This window comes from Halichoerus grypus, chromosome X, assembly GCF_964656455.1.
Source record: "Halichoerus grypus chromosome X, mHalGry1.hap1.1, whole genome shotgun sequence".
NCBI lineage: Eukaryota > Metazoa > Chordata > Mammalia > Carnivora > Phocidae > Halichoerus > Halichoerus grypus.
Genome location: NC_135727.1, coordinates 27705229 through 27718589, shown reverse-complemented (window position 1 = coordinate 27718589; position 13361 = coordinate 27705229). Strand labels below are relative to the sequence as shown.

Sequence of the window (13361 nt, the reverse complement as noted above, 5' to 3'; positions counted from 1 at the left end):
CTGCTTGCTTCAAATGTGATCATTAAGTCAGCAAGAGACTTCAGTTTCCTTTTTTCCCCCTGATTCAGAAGGCTATGAAAAGTGTTCTGTAAATGATATGCAATATTGCTATTCTGATCTTTGGGGTAATCAAGTTGTTTGACATTTTTGTAATGATGCCTTTTGGAATATGGGTGGTGTAATTAGCTGCTACATTGTACATTAACAATACCTGTCCCGACCCTATAGACTTGGGGACTATAAATAAAAGCGTGACAGCTGGCTCCAGCGTTGCTTGTCACTCACCATTGAAGGGAACACAGCCGGGAGCTACACTAGAGTCCCCAGGAATCCAGGATGTAGTCAGAAACAGCATCTTCAACAAGAATTTGGTGTTTTGCTAGTAGGAAGAGATGGAGACAGGCACCGTTAGGAAGCAGACAACCAAGATATTTCCTACTGGGAAGGCACAGAAGTCCCAAGGAGAGACAGCATTTTAGCAGCACAAAGGCATTATATAGGGAGGGAAAGAGTCAGAGGACAACAGTTCATTCTCAAGTCAAATTAGCAGGGTTTCTTTATTAAACCATTACTCCCTAGGAATTAGAATAGGAAAGAACACTGAAGAAATATATAGGGCAAGGGAAAGAGAAGAAAAGCTACGCTTACCTGGGTACTCAGTGGGACGTTGCAGGCAGTGGTTTCTGTGGGGAGGCTAACCTGATGGGGTTAATAGGGCAAAGTATGCTAGAAAGAGCGGGAAAGAGGAAAGAAACTGGGAAAGAACTATTTGGTTCCCAAGTTATATGTGAGGCACTGTAAATATTTTCCATGTACCATTTCATTTATTCCTTACCTCATGACAGTAACCCAAACCAACACTTAACAACTGAGACATCATTTTTACTTGTCTCATTCATTATGGTCTTTCCGCCTCACTAGTATGTAAGTTCCAAGAGGACAGGAACTTTTTTCTCTCCTGTATCTCCCAATACCTATAACAATGCCTGGCACATAATAGATGCTCAGTAAATATTTGTTGCATGAATAAAGAGCTAGCATCGAGTATCTGTTTTGTGCCAGGCACTGTTATAGATGGCTTCGCATGACTAAACTCATTTTAACTTTCACAGCCAATGCTGAGACAGGAACTATTATTATCCCAATTTCACAGATGAAGAAACTGGGTTGGAGGCCCAGAGATATTAAGTCACATGTCCAATAAGGGATCGCCTAAGTATTTCAAACTACACAGTCTAACTGCAGAACCTGCCTGTGTAATCACTATCCTATACTGAGGCTCAGAGAGGTTAAGTAACTTCCACAAAGCCATGCAGTTTAAGACTGGCAGGGCTGTGACTGAAACCAAGGTCTGCCGGAAACTGCTGCCCTTTCTTCTGTACTTCGCTGCTGCTTCCGAAGATCACCGCCAAGATAATGATTTCTTCCATTATCATTTTACCAAGGACTCATCTTCTGAGATAAACAAGTGGGTGTGGTTCATTAAGGACTCAGATAAAGGTAACAGACATCACCCAAGAGAATCCTGAGTCCCAAAGATCACCAACCTGCCACCCGATCTCATTGTTGGTATTTGGGGCTGGAGGGAGGTGAGAGCAGTGGCCGGCAGATGAATCATGGGAAACTCCTGGTGGAGCCATCTATGCTGAGAGCTAGGCATTGAGGGCAAGTCACTTTCATGCCAGGCAAATCCTGACCCATGCTGCCCTACATAGCTCCAGAGTAGGGATGGTGTAGAGATGCTGATACAGCTTTTCTAAGAAACTAGTTCATAATTCATTGCGTGACCTTGTGCAAGACACTTCCTCTCTTTGTGTCACAGTTTCTTTATGACAGGGAGGCACCAGTGGAACTCTGTTGAATCAGAAGAGCTTTACTTTATCCCTTTTATGTATTGGACTTTTCCACATAAAATTTCATTTGGAGAAAGGATTCCACATGAAAACCTATGCTTAAAAAAAATCACTGAATAAAATAGTCTTTAGTTCCTTCTAGCTCAAACCTTCTCAGAGTCTAAAGACATGAACACTGTCCTTTGGGTCAGCACAGCGTTCCATTCAGCCTTACTTTCTACAGCCAGGAATGGGCCCAGGGATCTGCCGTGAGAGGTCATTCACAGGTCCCCTGTGCCCCGGCTTCTCTCAGAGGGGGTTAACCCTGTCTTCCCCATTGGACCTTCTTTTCCTTTGTTATTAAGTTTTTTATTTTAGTTCCAGTATAGTTAACATGCAGTGCTACATTAGTTTCAGGGGTACAATACAGTGATTTAATAATTCTATACATTACTCAGTGCTCATCATGTTACGTGTACTCTTTAATCCCCCCCATCGGGCTTTCTACTTACATTACTTATATATGTTGAGATAGAGCAAGGGTAACTCTGCACAACTGTATGTGCAGAGCAGCTGCACCTCTGTTTTATATGAAGGGACTAGAACATTTACTGATTTTCTCTTACCATTCTTTTTGTTGATGTCCACCACCATGTGTCTGCCTGTTGGACCACAGTAGCCTAGTAGGGTTCTCTGAGGACTACTGCTGATCTGTAATACTTCTAAATCCCTTTAAATGAGCCACAACTGGCTTCCCTCACACCTGCTCACTCACACATTTGTATAAGGTCTTCCTTTGTGTCATTCTGTTTACCATAATACGTAGGCTGAAGGACTTCACCAGGCGTTCCTTCCTGGAGTCTGGTTTTCACATATGCAGTATGATTCCCTTTTTATAAAGGTTTAAAACAAAAATAACAAGGGGCGCCTGGGTGGCTCAGTCGTTGAGCGTGTGCCTTCGGCTCAGGTCATGATCACAGGGTCCTGGGATCAAGCTCCGCATTGGGCTCCCTGCCCCGCTGTGTCTCTGTCAAATAAATAAAATCTTTAAAAAAAATAACATTATATCACTTAGGGGTGTGTGTGTGTGTGTGTGTGTGTGTGTGTGTGTGTGTGTGTTTTAAAAGACCAAGGTAATTATAAACACAAAATTCAGGATAGTAGTTATGGAGAGAGGGCCAGGAGGATGTCCAAACAGGGGGATAGAAAAGAGGGGGAAGACGAAGGTAAAAATAAGTTCTCAGTAATGTTATAGTTTTGGGGTTGGGTGATGGTTTTATGGGTGTTCATTACCAGTGTTCATAAATAAATAAATGTCATAAGTATGAAAAGTCCATATCTGACCTAGTAATGATTAATTCTGCTCCCGTTTCAAAAACAATGATTCTAAGAGCAATGCAAGATTTTTTTATTAACAGAATCTCACTTCCATAACATACTTTTATTTTGTTTCCTTCCAATGTCAAGGGCTTTCTAAAATTCTAAGTGGATCACAGCTGTAAGTTTGCCTCTCTTCAAGTTAATTTCCCCCTCAATTATTGTCCATAATTTAGTCAGATTGGGGTTTTCCTCATTGGAAATATGTTGCATTTCCCCCACAAGACTATATTTGTCTGGGATTCATGGATCCTCATCTTGGGCCTTGCATGCTAGTTGATATGGATCCAAGAATTACCAACTACCTCCTGAATAATGTTCGCTGAAGGGCCATGATTGCTTGTTGCCAGAAAAAATACATGATCCTTAAATTTGAATTTCAGGTCAACAACAAATAATTCTTGGGGACACCTGGGTGGCTCAGTCAGTTAAGTGTCTGCCTTTGGCTTGGATCCTGATCCCAGGGTCCTGGGATCGAGTCCCGAATCGGGCTCCTTGCTCAGCGGGGTACCTGCTTCTCCCTCTACTTGACTCTCTCTCTGACAAATAAGGAAAATCTTTCAAAAAACCCAAATAATTATTTAGTAGATGTATGAACTTGAAGCATACAGAATCTCTATTTTACTTGCTAAATCTTGCCCTATCTCATTTAGGCCAATAACTACTCTTTAATGTCATTATTGGATTTGCGTCCCAGGGAGTATGAGTTTTAGAGTCAGACTGACTTCAGTTCAAATCCTGGCTCCTCCACTCAAGACACAGAACATTTTTGTCTTAGAATTCTCATCTATTAAATAGAAATATTAGCAATACACCATGAAGTTGTTGGGAATATTGGATATTTGTGTAGTACTTAGCATAATGCCTGGTACATACTAAGCACTCAATGGCTAGTATCATTATTATTGTCAGTTTTATATAGAACATTATGCGCACCAGCTAAGATCTGACCTGGTACTGCAAAGCTCTCCATTTACAGGATTAATTTGGGAACCGACCTTCCTTAGCATCTTCCTTGGTGATAACCAAGGCAAAGTGGCATCCTGCTTCTTCCTTTTTGCTTCTGAATACTTCTTTTGGCCCCCTGTCATGAAGTGCCCCAGATTCATTTCCTAATTGGTTTTCTCCTTTTAATATAAAGACTTTTTTTATGCCTGTGTTTGGGGGTCACTTAGAATTCCTCAAGTTGGAGGCTATGGTCTTCCCTGATGGAGATGCCTGAATGACCTTTGAAATGCTACCCTTAAGCCAATGACTAATGAGTTTGGCTAACAAAGGGGAACAGCCCTGATCAGTAACAGGTTTAAATAGAATGCAGGGAAAGCGAGATCCCACAGATACTGAGAACTCTCTGTTTCTCACAATCGGGTCAAGAAATGAATTAAATTGGTTTTCCACTTGTCATCCTCCTACTTTCAACACATTCCTTCTTTTTGGTGCCCAGTGCCTTCACTGTTTCTCCTCTCAGGAAAGACTCCAGACCCTTTACATTCTCTTCTCTGACTCACCCTTCCCTCTCAAAACTTACCTGTTTACACACGCTCCCTGGTGTCTAATTGGACATAGGACATATTAATTCATTTTTATTTTTAGAGAGAGAGAGAGGAGGGGGAAGGAGAGGCTGAGGGAGAGGGAGAGAGAGAATCTTAAGCAGGCTCCACGCCCAGCACAGAGCCTGCCACGGGACTTGATCTCACGACCCTGAGATCATGACCTGAGCCAAAATCAAGAGTCAGATGCTTAACCCACTGAGCCACCCAGGTGTCCCAGACATATTAATTCATCTTAATATGCTAACAGCTTTAAAAGATTCTATTTAATCCCCCTCCCAAATCACAGAGTTTTTTTCAAGACCCTAAACCTGAAGAAGTAAGCCTAACAGTGGCTTCCTAGCAGATAAGGGAGACCATGCAGAATTCCTTAAATCACACCACATTATCAGCTGCCTGTTCGGTCTGCTTCGCATGAATGGAAGGGAGCAGTAGAGCAGATAATCTAAAGATCATTTCCACTTGGTTTGGGAATGCACCACACGGTGTTGTTGTAGCTGATTTGCTTTGCTAATTATGTTCTACTTAAGCTAATATTGAAATTGGTTCACATTTTTTAAGCTCATCTGGGCCAGAAGAGGGAAAATGTGGTGGTGTGGCCCACTTTGAAATGAAGGACATAAAAGTTCTATGTGTGAGCTGATAGATCTAGAAGGAAAATGCAAAAGGAGCAAAATAGAACTTTGCCAGTTACACCTACCTCATGTGACTCCCTGGACACTGAAAGGCCAGTCTTTCCAATGGCCTGCCCAGAATCTGAAATCTTCATTAGTAGCCTCCATTAAGGGTCTTAATCATGACATAGCTATTGTTAAAGCAGTATGTAACCTAAAAGGAGTAACACATTTCCTAGCAGGCACATTAGCAATTTGTCTAACTAAGTCATCAGTCCTTATTGTCATCTAGTGGAAAAAGCACTGAAGGGGTGGGACACAAGACAGTTGTACCTTGATGGGGGCATGGGTACACGAAGAGACCACTGGGAAGCTAAGATGGAAGTACAAGAACACCAAATGCCTTGTGGGCGAGCTGGGAGGGTTGCAGAAAGAGGGTAAGGCAATCTTCACCTCTTTCCTTCCCACATTTTCTTAGTTTCTTGCTCATGGTAGACATAGAAAACATGCAACTCTATCAAATAAATTCTTCCCTTCCTTACACTTCTCTTGCTGAGCAACTTTCAAGGGCTTTCAAGGGCTTCTAGAGATTTCAGAGATCTTGGTTTTCCTTTGAGGCATGTCCTTTAGAGCCAAAGCCTAACTATCCATGTCTTTCCAACCCTACAAGCTGCAGCAAGGGACCATGGGGCTATTGAAATATCTTGCTCTCTTTCTCATTGCAGTCTGCTCCCAGTTCTCGAGAGGAGTGTATGCCATCTTTGGATTCTATGACCAGATGTCAATGAACACTCTGACCTCCTTCTGTGGGGCCCTGCACACATCCTTTGTGACGCCCAGCTTCCCCACTGATGCAGATGTGCAGTTTGTCATCCAGATGCGCCCAGCCTTGAAGGGCGCCATTCTGAGTCTGCTCGGTCACTACAAGTGGGAGAAGTTCGTGTACCTCTACGACACAGAAAGAGGTAAGAAGAGGCATGTGCTCTTCTCTTTGAATATTCATGTAACAGTGGTGTTCAACCCTCCACAACTCATGTTTATTCCCTTCTCTTTCAATAAATACAATCTAATACTCTTTTAAAACTGTATTTAAATTCAAGATGAATTTAAATTAAGACCCCCAAAATATCAATGCAATGGTGATTTTAGAATCTAATTTTTCGAACTAAATACATCCTCCCACCCCCGGCCGTGGGAAGGGGTTTCAGACTCTCCTGGCTGAGTCACTCTTGTTGAAAAAGGACCCTCTCCCCCCAGAATAACTTAGGTGGTCTAAAATGCACGAAGTAAAAGTAGCTTCGTCCAAAATAGAGAAAGGCCTAAGCTGGAAAGTTTCAGAAAATTAATCCTATCAGAGTGTAATTATTCCCATTTCAAAAATTAGAAAACTAAAGCTCAAAGAAGAAATGTGCTTTTTCACTCAGCCATTTAACCACAGAACTGGGACTGGTGTCAATATCTCCTGCTTCTAGGGCTTGTTCTACTAGATCACATTAAGTCTTCAGCTTACAGGGCCTCAACAATTACCTGATGGAAATAATGAGTGGAGAGTAGCTAAACTGGGCTTTGGGAATGGATGTTTTTCTAACAGTGAGGTAATACATTGAGGACACATTCTATTGAAACAGTCTCAGAAATTAAGGGTCTGATCTTAAATAGTACACAGTTAGGTGTATTTGTTAATTATATAACGCATTATAATTCAGCCAAATAGACCCCTCGAAAGCCCAGTTATCTTTGAGGGACTCCTCAGTAAAACCAAGGGATCCTTCCAAAAAACAATGTTACTTTATCATTTGTTTGCCTGCAACTCTGGCTGTAGGCTGGGGATGGTTCTTTCTGACTCAGAGAAAGAAGGAACAAATGGAAGGCCTGTCTGCCTGAGTGGCACCTGGAAATCCAAAGAACTCCCTGTATTTGCCTACGGTACTTACTTCTACGATATTATCAGATTTCATGAACCCGAAGCAAGAGACAGGAGTTCTAGTTCAAGGTCTGCCATTTAACGAGCTCTCTGACCTTGACTAATGCATAGAAGCTCTCTTGGCCTTGTCTCCTCCCCTAAGGTGCCTCTCTTCTTAATGCAACATTCTATGATTTTTTAAGATATTATACCAGACATAGGACACTTTGTATCTTGCTACTAACCCTAACTCATATATTATCAGTTAATTAGTCAAGCAATTCTACAAGTTGTTACCAACCCCTAATGGTGTGTTCCAGTCTTGTGGTAGATGCTTATATAATACAGTTCCAATGGGAGTGGACAGAAAAGGACATTCATGAAACCATTCATGAAAAACATGGAACACTATCAAGTTGAATGTTACACTATAGACTCTGATTGCTCTAAGAATTGTGAAAAGGTAGTACCCCAGGAAAGTAGAGTTTTCAGAGAAGGCTGGCTAGATGATCTAGGCTTTAAAGGATGTGGAAGTTGTAGATTGCAAGAGAAGAGGGAGGTATGGTTTGGAGAAGGGGAAAAGAGATGAACCAAGGGCAGAATCAGGAAGGAGTGTTGTGTGCTCATGCAGAGCCTTGCCTGACAAGGGTACAAAAATAGTTTCAACATTCTAATTCACAATTTGCTAAATCCTAATGCATTTCATTTCTTTCAAACACTGAGGATGAATTAGCCTATTTCCATGTATATGGTGTATTCCAGTGTGTAACAACCTAAATTTCAGAACAGAAGTTTGTAAATCAGACAGCTTCTCTCCTGAAACCTTTTGTAAACTACTTATCAGTTTTACGAATACTGTACCTCTCATTTATTCAAAAGCAGAAGATACAGTTCATGTATTTTCTCCTCATCTCCCATGGCCCTTCTTTGCCCATTAGCTATCAATTGGAGGAAAGGAAGCAGAAGTCCATCTAGGTCTATTTCTTATCCTTGCCTCTTTTCTCAAATCATCTCACTAAATAGTTTGGACAAATCTGTGGTCTTGGAGCTAAAAAAAACCTTTCTTACTCATGTGTATTCATATTTTTTTCTCTATAGCCATTTAGCCAGTAGGACTGATCTGGTCTGCTTCAGAACTACTTTCTATAAACTTTTACAGTAACTTCCTCCTTGGAAAGCCTTCTTAAAACACTGAACCATGACCCTGTTCCAGGATTTCCAATGGCTTTTATTGCCCACACGGGGGGTGGGGGTGGGAAGTAGTCTATTCTTCAAGACTCAACATAATTATGCCTCAGCCAACTAACAAACCTGTTGTGCCTGTGTTACCTAATGAGCACCTTCCACTGCAGGCAGCTCCCATTTTCCACCATTGCCCAAATGTGCGAGAATTATGCTTGGTCTCAGCAACTTCACTTCTACTACTACCTAGAATTCTCTCCATCTTGATTATGAAAATCCTGTCGGTGCTTCCCCATTTTTCAAAACCCACCTCAAACTCTACCTCTCCAAGGTAGCCTTCCCTGGCCACTCCAGCTCATAGTCATTCATTCATTCATTCAGTCAGTCAGTCAGTCAGTGCTAGGGTTACAATGGTGAACAAGATAGACATGGTTTCTGCACCTATCCTAATGGATAGGACCTAATTTTAAAAAGATTCTCAGTGATAGCCTCATTGAGAAGGGGCATTTAAGCTGAGAAGTAAAGGATCAGAAGGAGACAACCATGTGAAGAAAAGAGGGAAAGAGTTTCAAGCAGTGGAAATAGCAAGTGCAAAGGCCCTGTGGCAGGGAAGAGTTTGGCATGTTTGAGGAAGTGAAAGAAGACAAGTGTGGGTAAAGGGGAGTGAGGAGGTTGAGAGTGGCCTGAGATGAGACTGTAGAGGTAGACAGGAGGCAGAGCATAGCCATGGAGAATGAACAGGAGCCATGGTAAGGAGTATGAATTTTATTCGAACTTCAATGAGAAGTCTTTGGAGGATTCTGAACAGGGGAGTCACATGATCTAAGTTTCTGTAGAGAACGGAATGTGGTGCAAGAGTGAAAGAAGGGAAACCAATTAAAAGGCCACCGTGGTTATCTAGGTGAGAAATGATGGGAGCTTAGATTAGGCTGGAGATGGAGACAAGTGGATGGAGTTGAAATACATTTTGGACACAGAATCAACAGAAATTGGGGACAGGTTGACTGTGGGATATGAGGGAGAGGAAGGCTTCGTGGATGAATGCTAGGCTTTTGGCTTGAGAGACTGGGCAAAATGATAACACTGTGTACTAAGGTGACTGGGCAGGAGGAGAACCAGTTTTGAGGAGCAGAGATCCTGCCTACCTCTGAACAACCACAGAACTCTTTGGTCCATGCCGTTCACTTGGCACTTAACATACGTGTTCTCCATTGTTATTTCACTGGGTCTGCTATATACCTTCCCAAGCCCCTCTCTCCAGTGTGATAATAAACAATTGGTTAACCCCTAGATGTATACTTTGTGCCTACAGGGGTACATAGCACAGGCCTGGGGACACATTTAGTGTTTTCCCAATGCCATTACTGATTCATCAAGAGTAAGCCCATGTCCTTTTTTGTTGTTGGACTGAAAGAGAGAGAGAGAGACGAGGGAGGGAGGGAGGGAGGGAAGGAAGGAAGGAAGGAAGGAAGGAAGGAAGGAAGGGAGGGAGGAAGAAAGAAAGGAAAGAAGGAAAGTGGGAAGGCGGGAAGGAAAGGAAGAAAGAAGATGGGAAGGGAAGAATGAGGGGAGAGAGAGAACCCAGTTTGTAAATCAAACCATGAGGTACAGTTCTTTAAAATATTCAATAAAGTATCTATTGTGTATTTCCTCATTTTCTACAATAATCATCTATTGCTTTCATAATAAAAATTGTAGGGAGAAATTACAACTGTGAAATCGAATTTTAGAATATTTTAAATTACACAAGAGAGAAATGGAAGACAGACAGAAGGGAACACCTCTAATTACATTCAAATAAGCTAAATACACAAATGATGTGACTCTATAAAGGCAGGGGTAAGTGAGAAGCTGAGAAATGGGTTACACAGTTGAGGTCATTTAAAAGATTTGTGGTGCAATCAGGGTAACATTGCCTCTGAAGTTATGAAACAGCGAATGGATTTCAAGGCTTTGTTGGCTACACGTGGATTTCTGTCTGCCAGGAAAGGTCTGGTTTTGTGTTTGCAGTCTTCACTTTGCTTTGTTACCAAAATACCACGTTGTTTCATTAATACAAAGTTGAAAATTCTGCTCTTGGTGCTATAGACAGAGAAATTCATTTCTTGGAAACATTATAAGGTGGACTAAGTGAGATACCTGCCCCTCTGTACCCTCTCCTCTTCACCGACACCCCTTTTTTATTTACCCAGGGCTCCCCACTGTGTCACTTCTCTACCCCTGCCCTCCCTGGCGGGAGCAAAGCCTTAACCTCTCTGTCCCAAATTGCCTCTACACCTCCACAGAAACTTTCCTGTCCCACATTTCGTTTCCACTGATTAATAGACTTTCTCTGCAAGTGACAAGAGTTCAGCTGACCAATGTACTCATGCTAATTTCTCTATGGCTGTTAATGACGTGATGCGTTAGCGCATCCAAGGAAGAAATTTCTAGTCAGGTAAGGGCCTTCTGTGGCATAGAACCCTAGTCCAAAGCATGGCTTTCTGATGCTGGGATCCCAGGCACCACAAGTCCAGTTGGGGAGGCCTCTTGCCCACATACCTTCTCACACCAAAAGTCCTAAAGCCATGCCAGGGAGGTGGCCACCTCTCCCAGTTTTCTGTTAGACCTGTCTTTTGGGTATAAGTGACCTAGTTATCTGTGGTGCGAACATTTCCCCCAGAACAGCAACATACTTGAGAACTGCAGCCAGACTCTTTCGTGCCCCTGACAACTCTCCTTGCCTTCAATGGGCACAGCCCACAGAGATGAAAGGTTCTGGCCCAGGCTGTGGCTCTTAGCTTAGATAATGAGATAATAGCTCTAAGTGCCCTTTGAGGCAACTAGTCCCTACCTTCTTGCCAGTGTTCAATAAACTCCTGCTGTTTCCCATTCTCAACCTGAAACTCCCTACTCAGTTCCCAAGTCACTCTCTGGAAGTCAATAGCCTTCTAACGGACCTTTCTATTTGCTCTAGAAAGTTGGGGCAGAAACATGGGCGGTGGCAACAGGTAGTCCATCGGTCACCAAGCAATTATTGGGCATTTTCTAGTGCTAGCTTGTGCCAGGCCACTGGCAGTATTTAAGAGAGATAGAATTAGCTCCTGCCTTTGAAGAGTTCACAATCCTGTTGCTGAAATGGTGATTTATCTCAGGGGCCTGGAAAAAATTAATTTTTAACCCAACTGTTCCCTCATCCAATAATGACATGTGCATTCATTAGAGCAGACACCTTGTGAAAAGATTAAAAGTGTTGCCAGATAGTGAGGAAGATGGGAAAATGTTGGAAGAGCCTGAGGGCTTAAGAGGTAAAGAGATTTCCCCCCAGACAAGGAGAACGGGGCCTTTCCTCAGAGAAGTGTTTTCGGATTGACTAGATTCAGTGCCACACAACTTTCTGCATGTTGTCGTTTACCACCTACTTACACAACCTGGCTTCATCCCTCCCATCCAGTTCTCCATTCCCAAATAAAGCACAGAATCTGTCTCCCCTCTGTGTTTCTGTCTCTGTTTCTATCTGTCTCTTGCTCTCCCTCCCTCCCTCCTTCCTGCTTCCCTCTCCCTTCACATACACACACACACACATGCACACACAGGCGTGCACGCACACACGTACACATCCCAGTACCAATCGGTGGCACAAATCAATAAATCTCTATTATTGGCATCATTTTATCATAAGATAAAGCAGTTTGATAAGAGCAGCAGCCATTTTTTATAAGCACTTACTGCGCACTAGGCCATAAGTTTCTGGATTACCACACTGAATCCACATGGCATCCTCGCATCTTTCCAACTGAGGAAACCAAGGCACAAAAAGGCTGAATTATGGCTCCTAGGATTACACAGCTCGGTGTGCCAAAGTAGCAAAACCAGGATTTCAACCCAGGTCTGCCGCATTCACAGTCCATGCATATGCTTTCGCTGCACCAACACTGCTTCCCACACTTGTAACATTTGAAAACTTCTACTACCTCTTCCGTTAGTCCTTCCTTCAGCCATTCATTGGAGGACCTGGTACCTCGACCCTCCCTACCCTAGGTGTCCTCCTGTGGATATACTCCAGGGGTCGATTTCCTTCATAAAGCCTGGTGTCCACAAATGAACACCACAAGTCGTGGTCCCAGAGTTCCAGGAATCCAGATAGGCAGCAGATCAAAAATCCAGGTTAAGGGGCAAATGAGTAGCGACAGTAGCAAATGCAGCCAGACAGGAGGTGGCAAGGGGGGTTGTCTGTGGTGCAAACTCATGGAAAGCTGTGGTGGGGACCTGGCTCTGAGGTGAAGTGAACTCAGAGATTCTTCTCTGGGGCAGAAACGGTTCCCAGAGCAGAGAAAGATCTGAACCTGCAGATCCTCATCACTATGGCACCATTTTTGGTTGGAGAAGAAGAAAGCAAGGAGAGACAGATGATAGGTTCTACCATGGCTACTTGGCAGAAACTTGAAAAAAAAAAGTAGCAGGTACCTTGATGTAGAAGAAGAAGAAGAACAAGAAGAAGAAGGACAACTATTGTGGACTTTTTTTTTCTCCTCCACTTTAAAAGCCGAGTAAAGGATGCGCGAAGGTAACAGATGGCTCTAATTCTAGTCATGTCCATTTGCCTTCTGGGAAAAGCAAAGCCAAGAGAGTTTTTATTGAAATTCAAGCTACTTTTTACATCTGAATAAATTAGGAAGGCCCAGAGAGTACATTATGCTGTGAGAGACAGATACTAAATTCCCTTGTTTGAGCGGCCGTAATCGGGGTTGACAGCACCTGAGACATTTGGTAGCTTCTGCGGCCTGCCTAATCCATTGTGATGAGTCCTCGACTATGAGAGCATCTTGAGAGCCTGTGCAATAATAACAGTGAATGACTATTTGGACTGGACTGTGAATAAAAGACCGCACATATGTCTATAATGAGAATTTCATTGAAAATG

General features: G+C 42.8%; 1 protein-coding gene across 6 annotated transcripts in view; it reads left to right on the top strand.

Moving 5' to 3' along the window:
- The window catches only part of GRIA3 (glutamate ionotropic receptor AMPA type subunit 3), a 275580-nt gene that overhangs the window by 64041 nt on the left and 198178 nt on the right, over positions 1-13361 (top strand). For all 6 annotated transcript variants that reach the window (XR_013444731.1, XM_078064947.1, XM_078064946.1 and 3 more), the window contains one exon: positions 6099-6338. Coding sequence is in view for 5 of the 6 variants with exons in the window: in XM_078064947.1 (XP_077921073.1) it covers positions 6099-6338 (240 nt within the window). In the remaining variant the exon portion in view is untranslated. The remainder of the gene's footprint in view (positions 1-6098; positions 6339-13361) is intronic.